At 36.8% G+C, this 18,198-nt stretch overlaps 1 protein-coding gene across 3 annotated transcripts in view; it reads left to right on the top strand.

The window, feature by feature from the left end:
• LOC129764827 (uncharacterized) overlaps positions 1-18,198 on the top strand; it is a 576,657-nt gene that overhangs the window by 462,646 nt on the left and 95,813 nt on the right. For 2 of the 3 annotated variants that reach the window (XM_055764341.1, XM_055764351.1), the window contains one exon: positions 8,539-8,629. The exons of the other annotated variant lie outside the window; for it this stretch is intronic. In XM_055764341.1, the coding sequence (XP_055620316.1) occupies positions 8,628-8,629 (2 nt within the window). In that variant the 5' untranslated portion in view covers positions 8,539-8,627. The remainder of the gene's footprint in view (positions 1-8,538; positions 8,630-18,198) is intronic. 3 annotated transcript variants of the gene reach the window in all.

The following is an 18,198-nucleotide window of genomic DNA, read 5'->3' on the forward strand; positions in this document are numbered from 1 at the left end:
TTAACTACGCGCTTGTGATCTTTTTCACTGACGGAGCATCCATTTTTGCCGTTCTTCACCTTCCGGTCGATGGTTAGGTTCTCGAAGTATCGTTTTAGTACTCTGCTGACCGTGGATTGGACGATTCCCAGCATCTTACCGATGTCCCGATGTGACAACTCCGGATTCTCGAAATGAGTGCACAGGATTAATTCACGACGCTCTTTTTCGTTCGACGACATTTTTCCAAATTTACGAAAAATTGACAGTGAAGCATGGCCAACGTGATCTATACACTCTTATCTGATTATAAGCGAAAGCTGAAGATATAATTCCTAAAAATTAAATTTCTACAGCGTTTTTTCCGTGATGCAATTTGATGTGACACACCCTTTACTACGTTTTTGTATGCATAAAACATTTAAATTGAGACTCAAGATGAATAGGTCAAGCTTATTTCATACATGTTCTTCTTCTTCTTCAATGGCACTAACGTTCCTAGAGGAACTTCGCCGTCTCAACGTAGTATTAATTGCGTCATTTTTATTAGTACTTAGTTGAGATTTCTATGCCAAATAACACTCCTTGAATGCATTCTGAGTGGCAAGCTCTAGAATACGCGTGATCACAGTGCAAGTCGGAGGAAATTTCTTTGAAAAATTCCCCCGACCAGAACGGGAATCGAACCCGAACACCCGGCTCGTTAGTTATGACGTTAACCACTCGGCCACGGGAGCACATTTCATACATGTACCTATTATATTAAATATGATTTGAACAAATTTGGACGAAAAAACGCATAAATCTATCCCATTTAGCTTGATATGAGCGAGTGACCATTTTACCCCCAAGAAAAAAAATGTTTTATTTTTCTAATGATGATTTTTCTAATGAAGTGTACTACAGGGAAGCTTCGATATAACGTACCCTCGTTATAACGTACCCTCGATATAACGTCACTCGATATAACGTACACATTTCCAAAGTGTAAAGGAAAAAAGTTTTCAATATTTTTTTTCTGATAGAACAATGAAGTATCTGCATTGTGATGCTAAAACAAGTTTTGTGCCTTCAATCAATCCCGAAATACAGCTGGTTTTGTAATTCCGGATTCTATATGAAACAAGCTTTAATCAACAGTACGAAGGGAAACATCATTAAAAAGGCGGACTTCGTCTTCTGATTGAAGTTATTCATTAACTTTACTAAAACAGCAACACAATAATGTATTATAGACTACGTTTGTGAGTACTTTATTATGCTTCCATATAACGTACAATTCGAAACAACGTACAATTTTGAAAGTGAAATGTACGTTATATCGAAGTTTACCTGTATTTTGAATGTTCATAGTAAAAGCCGTTTGCTATCTTGAACAACAATGAGTTGAACTATAATATTCTACAAGAAACGAGAATTGAAGCGTTTTATGTGGACGCTGGGAATGAGCATATTCCTTAGGGTGACCACTATGCCCCCACTTCCCCTATAATGGAAGTTGTTTTTAAAACCGTTGCGAGAAAAAATTATATTTTATTGGAACAAAGTTAGACCATCACCTTCGCTCGTCAATTCGGAACTGGTATTTGTTGACGAAGCCCATTAGCTTCCGCATCCGCGGTGTTGGCGTGAGCAGAAGAGATTTAACATCATTTCGGTGAAAATTGTCAAACAGAGCGAGAGGAACGAGAGGAACACAAACAAAACAAAATGAAACGAAAGAGTCATCGTGATTCGTGTGTGTATGTGTGTGTTTTTGTATGTATGGGGCCCATAACGCCCATTCAATGACATCAAAATGCTTTCAAAACATTTCACTCGCGTATTTCTACCACTCCACCTTCTCTTCCCGACCTAGTGCTGTCAGCGGTTGAAGGCAATATTTTTGCTGAGATGATCTGTATCGTTTTTTTTTCTCGTTAGCTTTTTTATTTCGTTCCTTTCCCGGTGATGCGGTGATGCTGTCAACACCTCCTCGTCATCGTTGTTTTTGTCGCTGATGAAACTTTTACCGAAAGCCTTACCCCCTGCGGGGTAATGGGATTGGAAGGATCGAGCCTCGCGATAGGGAATATTCTTGTACTCTTCAAGTTACATATATCCACGAGTACCACAAGGACTGTTGGTGTTGCCTACCGCTTTATGGCGGAGGCTTTCTGCGATCGAACGTTGTTTACGGAAGTATTGTCTTCTCCGGGGTTTGGGGCTATTTTTGGATAGGCTGGGTTGCCGACGAATGTATGGAGTGATAAGGTGGTAAGCGGATTGCCATAAAAAGGAGGAAAAACTGAACACTCTGTGCGATTCCTGCGGGATGTTAGTGAAATCTAGCGGATTTGGTTTTCGAGCCTATTGATTTTAATTCAGCTTTACACAGCAGTAGATATTTTTTGCACCTCAGTAAAACTAAAAAAAAATTTAGAGGCATTTCTTCCAACATTTTTTTTTTGCTAATTTCGATATCTTTTTTTCTAAAAAAGATTTTAGAAAACTGTTCCCAGGTCACACTAAACACAAACATTATAATCATAAGAACCATTCCATGAGGTTAAGCACCAAAAACAACTTTTAGATCCAGCGAGAAAATGTATAGCGTTATCTTAATAAACACAAGTTACAACATGAATTCTTTGAAACGTACTTAGTTTTTAATGTACCAATCTTTGAGATGGGCTTGTTTAAAAATTGCAAAATTTTATTGAAAATTACTTAAGTTTCCCCTATTTTTATGTTTTTTTTATATCTCTGCACTCACTTAGTTTTCAATGTCTAAATACCTTTGAATGAATAATTAAATATTTGTTTGCAGAGCACTGGGTGGAACTAAGTTTTATTTTGTATTAAAAGGTAATCAGAACGTTGGCACGCCACAAATATACAGCATTTTTTAGTTTATAAAATGAATTTAGGCTCCAACATTTTTATACTTGGGGTTCGCTTAGTAAGCAATGAGGGTCAACAAATTCCAAATTTATGTTAAAATAGATCCACAAATAGAGAAGTAAGAACTATCTCAAGAAGTTGTTGCCGAAAAATATATATTAGGCTGTCAAAAAAGTCCTGCGGTATTTTTTTGAATTTTCATTTGTTCATAAAATTAGTTATAGTCATCTGTTTTAAGTCAAATATGCGCCGTTTTGTTCGATGACTTGTTCCCAACGAGATGCCAACTTCATAATACCCCTGTTATAGAAGCTCGCTTCCTTATTGGCAAAAAACTCGGATAGCCAATTTTCACAGGCCTCTTTTGTGGCTAACTTCTGACTACCTAGCTCGCTCGCCATGGACAAAAACAGGTGGCTTCTTCTTCATGAGTGCTACCTTCAAGCGGTCCAGTTGTTGGCAGTACAGGTCCGAATTGAGCGTTTGGCCATAGGGGAGCAGCTCATAATAGATTATTCCTTGACAATCCCACCAAACACACAGCAGAACCTTCCTGGCCGGTCATGAGGGCTTGGCCACCGTCTGAGCCGCTTCAGCGGGCTTCGACCACGACCGTTTGCGCTTCACGTTGTCGTAAGTGACCCACTTTTCATCGCCAGTCACCATCCGCTTCAGAAACGGGTCGATTTTGTTGCGATTCAGCAGCGATTCACATGCGTCGATACGGTCAAAGATGTTTTTTTGCGTCAACGTGTGTGGCACCCATACATCGAGCTTCTTTGTGAATTCAAGCTTCTTCAAATGGTTAATAACGGTTTGATGACTTATCCCCAGCTCTTGGCCGATGCTACGGCTGCTACTATGCCGGTCTTTCTCGGCTAATTCAGCGATTTTGTCGCAATTTTCGACGACAGGCCTTCCGGAGCGTGGCGCATCTTCGACGACCTCTACACCAGAACGAAAACGTTGAAACCATCGTTGTGCGGTGGAAATGGAAACTGTATCGGATCCATAAACTGCACAAATTTTATTGGCAGCTTGAGATGCATTTTTGCCTTTGTCATAGTAGTACTGTAAAATAAGTCGGATTTTCTCTTTATTTTGCTCCATATTTGCGACACTATAACTCACGAACGACTTAACCAAACAAAACACTGTCAAGGACTATATTATAGCGCAAAAATACCTTTCCAACAAGCTATAGTATGACTCGATACAATGAATACAACTAGAACTACGCGCTTACAACGACACCTCGCGGAAATACCGCAGGACTTTTTGGACAGCCTAATATAACCCATGACACCTTGACACCGTCGAACAGCGATCGGGAGTTAATTAAAGATGTCTAATAACACAAGCAATTGCGTTTCACCGGTAGTGAGCGCCGCCCGTTGAGCCACGTTTGGGGGAGCAATTGATGACATGCGCTGGGATGGTCGTGTTAAATAATTACGAACCATAAACTGGGGGTCGGTTCAGAACCATCCCGCCTTTTTCCAAACAACGGAACGCCGTGTACCGAATGCAACAGGTAAAGTCAATATATTAAGCTGGTTTTGATGAGCAGACCTAGGTAATCAAAACTGCCTAGTTTTGAAAATTTGCGTTACCAAAAAAGCATCAAACTCATTGTATACAGGTCAAAATATTTTTTTCGGTTCATGAATCAATGAAAACGCAAAATAGCGCTAAAATGCTATGAAATAAATGAAGATCGCAAAAACCGAAAACCAAATTGTAAGCGTTGTGACACCGTTTATTTGATACTACTGAAAACTCAGTAGCGTTCGTGATAAACGAAGAAGCATAAGTTCAAGATCACCGGTCGGGTTAGGACCATCTTCCTCTCTTGGAAGAACCCTCGGAAGGGGAAAGGGAGATCTCGGAGAAAAGTGAGAGGTATCCAGGATAATAACTAACATGAAAAATAGTATATAGCTTGCTACAATAAAATAAACATCATATTAATTAAACTTAATTAATTATGTGAAGTGACAAAGCTCTGTGAATTATGTTCTTTGCGCAGAGTTTGTTGCCACGTCACAAAATGCATACCGATGTTTGCAAAGGTCTTGCAAGTTTTTTGAAAAACGGAAAATACTGGAATCTACGTTCATCTATTGTTGACAAATCATGCAGCGAAGTTCAAACGTTGAAACGGAACTGCAAATACAGCATTGATGCCCAACACTCGGAACCCGTTAAAAGTCAGGTGTTGTCACGTCACAAAAGTTTTTGACTGGCAGCAAGTAAATTAAACTATAAAATCTTTTCCCACTGATGATTCTTGTAGGAAATTTTCCCAATTTTAAATTTTCCTGCTGAACATTTCTCAACATTTTTTTTGGTACTATTGTCAGTGGTTCTAATTTCAATTTTGAGCACAATCTGTCATTTAGTTTGTTTACAGCGTAATTAAGAACAAGATAACTTTTTATTGCGATTTCTGATATGAATTATTATTTCAGTCTAAGATAGTCCGTCAATTGAATATCTCTCACGAGAACGTTCATCATATTTTGGTAGATGTTTTGGGCATGAAGAAAGTCGTAGCACAACTAGTGCCAACAAAAACTCAACGTTTTATCGCAATCAAGTGGCCGAAGACCTGCTTGAACGATCAAATTCTGATCCCACATTCATCCAACGCATAATTACTAGCGACGAAACATGGGTGTACGAGTATGACATGCAAGCAAATCAACAATCATCGGCATAGACCGCTGCAAACAAGTCGAAACCGAGAAAACTTTGGTCAATCAAAATTGAAGATGATGCTGACTGGGTAACTCCACGCCAAATCAGCCGAAAAACAACAACAGGTACATATGATGGAGCTAATGATGTATCTGATCAAAACCAGAGCTTTTATTATCATAAGACTAGTTTTAATTACGACTGATTTTTTTAGAAGAGCGTATTCAAAATAATTGATAATTTTCTTCAAAAAATCGTAACTCAAAACCCAGATGCCTGATTCAAAAATGACGTTTAACAAAGTTGCTGGAAAATATGCTATTTGGGAAAAAATAATATTTTGAAGGCACCGTTAAAAAAAACTTACTCAAAAATTGAATTTGATATTGAAATCTCTCTTCAATATTTTTTTGTACATATTTATTCGAAAACTCTTCCAATTTAACAAAGTTTGACGTACAACGGTGCCGTGGTTACCTTGCCAGAACGGAGATATTAATTTTTGAATATTTATGGAATTCCAATACGTTGTGAAATTGTAACTATTGAGGAAAAGTAAAATGAGAAAAAATAAGTGAAAAAAACTTTGTAAGTTAATAATAATAATAATACAGATAATGTACTAAAAGCTTAAAAATATTTAAGCAAGCAACACTTAGCAGCTATGACACCCATTCCTTCAGTAATCTTGGGCATTGATGAGACTAAAATAATAGGCGCACAGACACACAAACACTCATACAAACAGGACACATTGAATAAATCCGTTTAGAATGTAATTGGCTTTCTTGTGACCGGAGACATCTTGGACTTGGATTTTTCATGAGCTACTGTATTCTACTAATCAAGCCCTTTAACCTTTTGCGATCGTTTGTCTGCTCTCAGCAACCACAGCAAGGAATTATACTAAATACATTATACTATACATTGATACTTATATTGATTGGGTTCTGAAAAATTATATACGAGGGCAGTCCGATAAGTACTTAGCCACAAAAAAACCAAAATATTGGAAAAGTGGCGATTTATTTCTCAACATAGTCTCCTTTTAGCTCGATACACTTGACCCAGCGATGCTCCAACTTCTTTAATCGATCTGAAAAGTACGTTTTCGAGGTCTGCAAAGTAGGCCTCCGTGGCGGCGATTTCTGCCCGGCGAGTGACTTTTTCAAGTTTGCAAACAAAAAAAAGTCGCACGGGGCCATATCTGGAGAATACGGTGGATGGGGCAGCAGTTCGTAGTGCAATTCAACCAATTTGGCAGTGGCGACGGCGGAATTTCCATTTTTTCAATTTTTTTAAAAATCCGCGAACACACTCGCTTCCACACACGGTCAAAACAAAATTACGAGTTCGATTCGGAGTCCGAAATTTTAACAGTAGCCGTTTACGAGAATGTACTACACGATAAGTAATCTCTTTTGCGATACTGACGCCATCGGACGATGAGGTTAAGTACTTTTCGGACCACCCACCGTTTATCGCCATTTTGTGAGAGTGGCAATTTTGGATTTGCATTTTTCATAAATAACTGTGTTCTACTAGTCAAGCCCTTTCATTTGATACTCATGTTGATGGGATTTTGAGAAAATATGTAATACGCCGTTTTGTAGCGTCCGCCATCTTGGATTTTCAAAATCATGGAATACGCAGTTTTATAATGACTGCAGAGATAAAGGTGTGTTCCAAATTTCAGATCAATCGGTCAACAGAAAGGGGGTCAAATTTCTATTTGTGTGGGACAACGCTACATACAAACAAACATGTTACAAACATACAAAGTGGCCAAGTTATAAAAAATCGTTTAAAAAGGGAATTTGCATGAAAAAGTATATATAACCTTTTTTATAGTTAAAGTAATGTTAGCGAAATTTCTGTACGAAAAGTCCTGCAGCAGAATGCATTTGTAATGTTTCACGAACATGATTCTACAGCTACTTCATGCCAAACCGTTCTAGGATTTTTGTGATAGTTTTATTCCTTATCACAAAATATTTGATTTCTGTATTTTTCATTTTTCCATTAGGGTGCCCAATCCCATTTTAGAGTGGACCAACAAATGATTTTTTCCCTTTTTCCAGAAAATTTTTTGTTTTTAATTTCTAACTTTCGAAGTATTGAACCGATTCAGATGATCGACATATCAAATTAAAGCCAAACAACTATTCTTTTCTTATTATATTTTTTTACATTTGATTACATTTTATTACACTTGCAAAGAAAATTCAATTTTGTTTTCGTAATTATCGTTTTTTATTGTGCACATGGCTATGGACTAGAGGGTGCTATATTTTCTTAGTATATCTTTTTACATAACATTTCCAAAAAAAAGAAAGTGGTTTTTTTCGTATAAAAACTTTTTAGAGTAAATTATATTTTTGAGTAAGAGTTTTCAACAGAGCATTTAAAACGTCAAAAACCCCTTTTTAAAAGCACTGTTCTAAGATTGATAGTTCATTCACTTTCATACAATTTTGTCAAACAACATATTTTGGTCGGATATCTGTTTTTTGAATTATGATTACGGAACAAAGTTCAATGATTTTGAATTCGCCCCTTTGAGCAATCACTCTTTTTTTTAAATTGGTCATATGACAATTGAAATTGTGATTTTGGGTAGCTTCCATCACAAGTACCAAGTTTACAAAAAATCAGAGAGGGTCGGGTCAGCGGACTGCTGATTTGGCGTGGAATTTCTCCGTATCGAATGAATGCATCAGTGTTTGTGTGTGTATTCTAATAAATTCATTACTTACCCTGTTCACAAAATACACATCGATTGCAGCTTAGAAATCAACGCTTATCGTTCGCTCTTTGGTCCCAATTTAGTCAAATCAACATATGCAACATAATATTGATTCTTGCGTCACCGAACACACAACTCATTCTTCTACAAACTTTACCTTTCTCAATCGAATCGAAACTTGTAAAAACTAATCAATCTTTCCTATGTTTCCACCTTCTTTCCCTTTCCAGATCAATATTATGCAGCTCAGCTGAAGGAAAGACTCACAGAAAGTGCAAAAGAGATAGAGAGGGACACAGATTCCGACTGACAGACAGCAATGTAAGTTTCCCAGAAGCTCATTAGGATTCATCCCGTGACTGTTTTACGATTTCATGATCATTGGCAGATTGAGATTGGGACCCAATGCGAAGCGAAAGGGTTTCCACTTTCAGGTAACGCCACGCTGCCTCACTGATTACTTGTGATTGGCTGAGTGGGCGGTGAGGAGCGTGGGTTGTGGGGCGAGGTAACTTGTTTTAGTTTTCCTTCTTCTTCGGAAGAGTAAAAAGTATAAAACTAGTTTCTTTCTACGTTTTTTTACTCGTTCTATTTATTCTCCTCAAACTAAGTATCCAAGCGTCAGCTGGTTTGAAATGAAATGCGCCCCAGTCTTCCGTTCCACACTTGGTTCTCTCGGGCCTTGATCGGATGTTTCGTTTGTTTACTTAGCAAAAACCACCCGGCGTCAATTTCGGTGGGGCATTTGCTGAAATTTAGAAATCCTGCTCCCGTTCGGATGTTGTCTTCGTCGTCTAGAGTTGGCGCTGGTGATAGAAAGGATGGGTAAAATCAATTTCTTTATTCTTTGATGATTTCAAACTCTGCTAAAGGCTTTATTATTAAAGAGTAATAGGATCACTCCTTTCGCCGAACATCCTCCCTCCCACACTTTCTGTCAACAAAAATCCTCTCTGGAGCTCTCGGTTCGGCGGAACGAACTCAATAGGAAAAAGGCTAAGTTAGGGATTATCACTGAGTTGGTTTCTGTGTACGGTGTTCGAATTTGGCGATTGTTTGCGGAAACTATTTTGAAAAAAATCGCTAAACGAAAAATGAATTATACGAAAACTAATATTATTGAAACGTGGGAGAAGTAAAAATACATTTTTTTTCGAGAATGCAACTCGACCTCATTCAAAGTCCGTCTTTCAAAGCACCGCGCGCATACCGGGATAAAAGAATGGATCGGCCAAGACGCTAGCGTCGAACCCCCGGCTGGAATCTGCTCCGGCATCTATCCATTTGGAGATTGGAATTCCATTTGTTGTGCCTTCTTTGCATGTGCTGCTGTCAGTGGCGCTCACGGGCGGGAAAGGAAAATCAAATATTAGCTCACATGCTTAAAACTTTCGACGGGATAGACCGACCGACGACTCGGGTGGATTTCCCGGTGCTAAGGAAGTGAGAAACAACGAGAGAAAAAAAACCTACGGAAAGGACTCGAGCCTGGAATCACTTCATACGACCGAAGCTGACGCGGTTTACGAGATTAGGGCGCTTCATTGGAACGGGAGTATCGTTCCGCAAATACACCCACACACTCAATCCAGGCTTGGCACTCGACGAGGAGAGGATCGGTGATAAGGCAATACGAACGGATGCTGTGATATGATTCGGAGGGTCTTTGTTTGTCGGAATATTGTTATCACATTCTGGAGGTTAGATTGGAGAGGAAAGCAATCGTGCTATTTCGGGCACAAATTGATTAACATGTCACAGCAGCAACTGGCGAAAGCTGTTGGTGACATTTGAGGGAGTTAATTTAAAACAAAGAGTTTCATATTTTAGGACTTTTAGTGCATCGGCGAACGTGATATGTTGTTAATTTGACTAGAGTTGTAGGTTGTTGGGAAGTACAAGAACGGGTAATATTAGTAATGTACAACTTTTTAAAACTTCTACCAATACCTTAATGCTTTAGAATCCGATCGGCTTTTTATTCCGGACAATTTATCATTATATTCATTACCAAAACATAAATACCCTCAAGTTTTGGCGATACACATTTAACACAACCATTTTTCGCTTCTGTGAAAGATGAAAGGTCAATTTTCAAATGTAAAGACTTGAACATCAAGGGGAAGAATATTTCGAGCCGATTTTGCTCGTTATTTAGTTACTTATTCTACCTGTTTCTTATACAAACTGTTCAACCCTTAAATGCATGATGATGTATATACGTTACGACCAGATGTACCCCACACGACCACTTAGAGCAACAACGAATCATAACAACCGATGCAACCAGGATCAGATTGCATCCAGAGGCCTCCCATCAAGACAATCGCGAGCCATAACAACTGACGACAACGGCTGACCACGCGACATCATTCAAAGGAACCCGATCTGGAAACAACGCGACCGTACGGATAACAAGGAATCTGCTGACGCGAGATACCGACATTATAAAAAGGCAGGGAACAGAAGATAGCATTTAGTCTTAGTATGAACGTTGATGTGTAATCTTTAAATTTAGCGAAAATAAATTTATTTTTTATATTGTAATCGCCACTTCGGTCATTACTTATATATACATCAGTGTTTCCTTCCTTACATAATTTCTAAACGGTAATTCAAACACAGTATTTTTTTACTTTTAATAGGTGCTCGGGGTGCACCCGTGGCTGAGTGGTTAGCGTCATAACTAACTTGCCGGGTGTTCGGGTTCGATTCTCGTTCTGGTCGGGGGAATTTTTCGTCAAAGAAATTTCCTCCGACTTGCACTGTGATCACGCGTATTCTAGAGCTTGCCACTCAGAATGCATTCAAGGCGTGTTATTTGGCATAGAAATCTTAACTAAGTACTAATAAAAATGACGCAAGTAATACTACGTTGAGACGGCGAAGTTCCTCTAGAAACGTTAGTGCCATTGAAGAAGAAGAAGAAGAAGGTGCTAAAAATATTTATCTTAGAACGCAAACATTCATGATATGGCAGTTCACTTTTTAAACTGTCAAAATTGGACAGCTTGGCGCAACACTTTCAAATACACACTTTGTATTTAAAAAGGAAAAAACATGCATTTAAGGGTTAAGATTATGATCGACTATACATACAAATGTCTGTTCATTATCGATGGTTGGTTTGAGATTATAATAGAAAAACAATAAAATAATATACTTTACAAAAAAAAAAAACAATCACCAATTGCTCTAAAAGAAGTGCTGCTGATAAAAAGTTTCCGAAATTTTAAACAATTGTCCGGAACTCGAATCATGACTTAAAAAGTGTCCGACTAGTTTTTAAATCGTGAACCAGTTAGGAAATTTTAAAATATATACAACATGATTCTGTAGATTTCTGTGATTCATAACTTACATGAATGGTTCTGATCAATGGTATGCAATATTTTTTAATAGTTTACTAGCTGACCCGGCAAACTTCGTCCCGCCCAAAATTTGTTTTTTGTTATCAATAGCAATAGAAAAAAATCAATACCTTAAAACATTCACGTTTTCTTACTAAGCGCAAGTTCATGAGTCCAATTGCAGAACTGCTCATTGATTGATTTTCTAATCGACCCCGTTGAATTTACCTTTTACTAAAAAATTCCTAGTACTTCTACCAAAACTCATCATTATAATATCAGATTATTTTCAGACACAATTCTCGTTCAAGATTTTTCAGACACTTGCAAATAACGTGTTTCTCCGTTACATGGAATAAAAGTTTGATACAGAAAATATGATAGAAAAAAGACAGACCCATCCCCTCTTCTCCCCTTAGACAGGGGGGAGGAAACGAAACGTTCCGTGCCCCCTAAAATCTTCAAATGCCGAATTTGGCTCCATTTGCTTGATTACATTTCGAGTTATGAAGAAATTTGTTTTTCATTTGTATGGCAGAGAGGTGGGTGGAGTGTCTACCCACCATAGAAACATTTTTTGCACCCTAAAACCTTCACATGCCTAATTTGGTTTCATTTACTTGATTCATTCTCGAGTTAGAAATTTGTGTTTCATTTGAATTTCCTTAGAGAGTGGGGTGGAGTGTCTAACCACTATAGAAACTTTTATTACACCCTAAAACTTTCACATGCCAAATTTCGTTCCATTTGCTTAATTAATTCCCGAGTTATACAGAAATTTGAGTTTCATTTGTATGGCAACCCCCCCTTAAAGGGGGGGGGGTGGAGTGTCTAACCACCGTAAAAATATTTGTTGCACCCTAAAACCTCCACATGTCAAATTTGGTTTCGTTTGCTTGTTTAACTCCCGACTAATGAAGATATTTGTGTTTCATTTGTATGACAACCCCCCCTTAGAAAGGGGTGAGGGGTCTGGAAATATCATAAGAACCTTCCCCGACACCAAAAACCCCTAAATACCAATTTTCATGTCGCTCGGTTCAGTAGTTTCTGAGTCCATAAGAATCAGACAGACAGACAGAAATCCATTTATATATATAGATACTATCCTTATATACGCCTAAGTATTCGGATTTCGTCTTGTTTTGGTTTGACACGATGCATTAACGAACACTGAGTGAAATTTTATTCGTTAGGATCCACGTCGTCCGGATTGGACTATGTTTCCAATGTGCTTAATACATTATTTTCCATATTTCTGTAGCACAAATTGCAACAAATGTGGATGACGTTAAATATAGAATAGTTGGGACATATTTTCGAATTTCTCTTAATTCTAATTCTAAACATCAAGCGAATCTGATTTCCATATTCCCAGATTTCGGTTTTTTTCCAAGTTTTTTTTTCCTGATTTTCTGATTTTCTGATTTTCTGATTTTCTGATTTTCTGATTTTCTGATTTTCTGATTTTCTGATTTTCTGATTTTCTGATTTTCTGATTTCCTGATTTTCTGATTTTCTGATTTTTTGATTTTCTGATTTTCTGATTTTCTGATTTTCTGATTTTCTGATTTTCTGATTTTCTCATTTTCTCATTTTCTCATTTTCTCATTTTCTGATTTTCTGATTTTCTGATTTTCTGATTTTCTGATTTTCTGATTTTCTGATTTTCTGACTTTCTGATTTTCTGATTTTCTGATTTTCTGATTTTCTGATTTTCTGATTTTCTGATTTTCTGATTTTCTGATTTTCTGATTTTCTGATTTTCTGATTTTCTGATTTTCTGATTTTCTGATTTCCAGATTTTCTGATTTTCTGACTTTCAGATTTTCTGATTTTCTGATTTTCTGATTTTCTGATTTTCTGATTTCCGATTTTCTGATTTTCTGATTTTCTGATTTTCTGATTTTCTGATTTTCTGATTTTCTGATTTTCTGATTTTCTGATTTTCTGATTTTCTGATTTTCTGATTTTCTGATTTTCTGATTTTCTGATTTTCTGATTTTCTGATTTTCTGATTTTCTGATTTTCTGATTTTCTGATTTTCTGATTTTCTGATTTTCTGATTTTCTGATTTTCTGATTTTCTGATTTTCTGATTTTCTGATTTTCTGATTTTCTGATTTTCTGATTTTCTGATTTTCTGATTTTCTGATTTTCTGATTTTCTGATTTTCTGATTTTCTGATTTTCTGATTTTCTGATTTTCTGATTTTCTGATTTCCTGATTTTCTGATTTTCTGATTTTTTGATCTTCTGATTTTCTCATTTTCTCATTTTCTCATTTTCTGATTTTCTGATTTTCTGATTTTCTGATTTTCTGATTTTCTGATTTTCTGATTTTCTGATTTTCTGATTTTCTGATTTTCTGATTTTCTGATTTTCTGATTTTCTGATTTTCTCATTTTCTCATTTTCTCATTTTCTCATTTTCTGATTTTCTGATTTTCTGATTTTCTGATTTTCTGATTTTCTGATTTTCTGATTTTCTGATTTTCAGATTTTCTGATTTTCTGACTTTCAGATTTTCTGATTTTCTGATTTTCAGATTTTCAGATTTCCGATTTTCTGATTTTCTGATTTTCTGATTTTCTGATTTTCTGATTTTCTGATTTTCTGATTTTCGGATTTTCTGATTTTCTGATTTTCTGATTTTCTGATTTTCTGATTTTCTGATTTTCTGATTTTCTGATTTTCTGATTTTCTGATTTTCTGATTTTCTGATTTTCTGATTTTCTGATTTTCTGATTTTCTGATTTTCTGATTTTCTGATTTTCTGATTTTCTGATTTTCTGATTTTCTGATTTTCTGATTTTCTGATTTTCTGATTTTCTGATTTTCTGATTTTCTGATTTTCTGATTTTCTGATTTTCTGATTTTCTGATTTTCTGATTTTCTGATTTTCTGATTTTCTGATTTTCTGATTTTCTGATTTTCTGATTTTCTGATTTTCTGATTTTCTGATTTTCTGATTTTCTGATTTTCTGATTTTCTGATTTTCTGATTTTCTGATTTTCTGATTTTCTGATTTTCTGATTTTCTGATTTTCTGATTTTCTGATTTTCTGATTTTCTGATTTTCTGATTTTCTGATTTTCTGCTTTTCTGATTTTCAGATTTTCAGATTTCAGATTTTCTGATTTTCTGATTTTCTGATTTTCTGGTTTTCTGATTTTCTGATTTTCTGATTTTCTGATTTTCTGATTTTCTGGTTTTCTGATTTTCTGATTTTCTGATTTTCTGATTTTCTGTTTTTCTGATTTTCTGATTTTCTGTTAAGAGCCAAGCTAGTAACTATATTTTTACTAGAAAATATTAACATTTTTCCTTAATTCTATGGTTAATAAAATAGGAAACCGATTGTTCCGTCTGCTGGGAACTGTGGGTGGACTGTATAGGGTGAGTTGATCCACTCATGGAGACAACCGGGTGCGTGGAAGGAACCCTTGTGTTCCTCACGCTTTATTCTTCTGGATGGGAGCCCCTTGTGGCTCCGCTCCATGCTCTGAAAAGAGCATGTAAACTCTTTTGGATTGGCTTTAGGAAAACCTTTCATGTGATGCGGGTTAGAGTAGCGCAGAGTGAAAACATGGTGGATTTGCAATCTATACTAGATTCATTCTCTCTTTATTCACTAACACTTATATACATTGTATGCTGATGCGCCACCTTCTGCTGGTAGAATTTTCTTACGATGCCGCTGCCGCTGCTGGTGCAACCTTGAAATGCTATTACTTTTGCTGGTGTTCTTGTTGATATTGCTGCTACTGCTCTTGGCGCACTTTTGCGACGAAGTGTGGGCTGTGTACACTTTTGCACTGCATTCGCTGTTTGTAGTTGTTGCTTGCGACACGGTTGATAATAGACTGTCCTCCGCGCGGTCGGGTGGCTGCTTTTATGCTCGTCTGTTGCGTCACGAAAAGAAAAGGTGGGTGGGACTTACGATCTGATATGTTTTCTTCTTCAGTGCGCTTCTCGGACTGAACACCGATTACTCGCGGTCTGAAATTCTGAACGAAATCACGCAGCAAAAACACGTACAAGAAATTATGTTTTAATAGATCCAATAATTTGAAATAAAACTAATATTTTGGATTACAAAAAAGAAAAGTTTTCGATAGATTTGTCACGGTACAACGTAGTAACATGCACTTTGAGTATTTTTTCGAATGTTTATTGCCAAGCCTATTGAGAATGGCATGAAAAAAACTACGTTTTTCACTGGAGATAAGACTCTTTTTACGAATATACGGATACAATGAAATCTAAGGAAAATAAAAAAATGGGAAATCCTGAAAAAATCACTCATATTTATATTAGGCGTAGGAACACATTTAAATACAAATTAGAGAAGTACTGGACCTCAAATCTCTCAAATCTCCCTTTTTTTATTTAAAAAAAACCTTTTTTTGGTATCGTAAACCGGGAACAAATTGATCACGATTTTCAGAAAAAAGTGAATGTTTCCATTCTATTTATTTAATTTATACCCATTTAACCACTACTGGTGCTTAGGTCACAAAATTTCATGACAAATTTAGTAAAAAAAATCATTTGGTGTTTGTTGGAAATTTTCTAGAATGTGATTTTGAAATATAGCTTTGAGGTAAAAATGATCAATTTTTTTTCAATGTGCAACAGTAGCGCGACATGTATAAAAATTCACAGTTTTCTTTGCCTACAGTCATTTAAATGGTAATTCAAGGGTTTGAAAATACATAATACTGATTTTATCCATCTAAAGGTGTAGTCCTGTCTTTCTCATACCTCGATCTGAAGTTTAAGTTGCTGGTCATTCGGAGATCAATGTATAATTTCTGTACGTGTTGATTTTTTTAGTTTTGGAATTAATTTTGGAATTTATGTAATGGTACTGTTGCCTCGAATGAAATTTAGGATGACTAGTTAAAAAAAAGTTATCTCTCGTGGTTTTTTTTTGTAAAATAAATTCAATAGTAATTTCAACTATTTGATCACGGTTCCAACTCGTAAAGTATCGGCTGGGTGTGGATTTATTTTTTCAAGTTTCTTTTTTCCATAAATTTTGGAATTCTTGCATTTTGATTGTTTTGTTACTTTTCTGAAATTTAGTAATTTAGTAATTTAGTAATTTAGTAATTTAGTAATTTAGTAATTTAGTAATTTAGTAATTTAGTAATTTAGTAATTTAGTAATTTAGTAATTTAGTAATTTAGTAATTTAGTAATTTAGTAATTTAGTAATTTAGTAATTTAGTAATTTAGTTTTTGTTTTATAATACAAAAACACAGTCGTATTGACGGTCGATAGCTGGCCGCTATCACACGTGGTCAAGATGACACATTTACATTAATTTATACCGCCGCCACGGTTCGGTATTGTTGGACGTCAAAGCGAGGCTGGATGCTCACGGTGGGAGGGAACTCCCAAACATGCAATCTGATAATGCATGCATCCACTTTCGCTTAGTGCCGCATCGATTCCGCTAGTGGTGTGGCTGACCGAAAGAGGTCCCCAAAAACGCAACGAAATGCTTTTATCGAATTTCGGATTACGGTCGGCAACGGTGTATACTGTTTTTTTTTACATTCCCACCTATCTCTTTGTGAGACCAGTTGAAAGGAGTGATAGCAGGGTGCATGTATTGGCTAGTGCTATTGGATCAAAGTTGACAAAAACATCGCTGATTTTATTGAATTCCCGGCAAACGAAAGGCTTTTTCGGAGCACCACAAAAATGAAAAATGCATTATTGCTATTTTTTGTAGGGGATGACACAGAACTTTCAGAGCGTACATTTATTAGATTTTAGATTGGTTATACACATAGTGCTAGGATTCGTAACAGGATTTCGACAGTGAATTTAATATCGCGATGAAGGCATAGTTTTTTTTTGTGAGTGCTTCCCTGAAAATCCGCCGCCCGCTAATTGTATTTGGTCGATAGATGCAGCCACACATTGTGATCTGACCTGTATGCAACGCCATCATAACTCTCATCGCGTTGAGAGTCAGTGATTGGGAAAATCCAAAAGTCCCTGACGACGGCACGTGTGTCTCTGCTTTGGAACGAGGACGAAAGACATGAGGAAAAACATCTCTAGCGATTTCCTCTCTGCAACAGCTTTGGCTCTGCTAACAGTAATCTTAAATTGTTTACATTAACATTAAATCTAAATAATGGTGAATTTATTACAACACCACCTGGATGCTGTTGCTGCTGCTGCTGAGCAGATTTCAGATTTTTCATGTTCCACGTGGTGTTTTGCGGGGGAGCAAATCGTATGCTCGACCGCCCCCGACGGGAATACGCGGGTGAGATTGTTGCTTGTTTTGCAAATTGCGACATAAATGTGTTTGCCAGTGTTTTGTCCTCCCACTCCTCGGGACCCGAGAGACAGCACATGAGCACGAAGGTACGCACCAAAACCAGACAAGATTCCACTGACTGCTGCCGCTGATGCCCACGGTGTTGTAAAAATTATCGATAAAATTAGCATTCACCGGGGCAATGGAGTTTGGAGTGTAACGCGGAATTGAGTGTAATTCATTTTTAACGTTTGCGGT

The sequence above is a fragment of the Toxorhynchites rutilus genome, chromosome 1 (assembly GCF_029784135.1).
Source record: "Toxorhynchites rutilus septentrionalis strain SRP chromosome 1, ASM2978413v1, whole genome shotgun sequence".
Classification (NCBI taxonomy): Eukaryota; Metazoa; Arthropoda; class Insecta; order Diptera; family Culicidae; genus Toxorhynchites; species Toxorhynchites rutilus.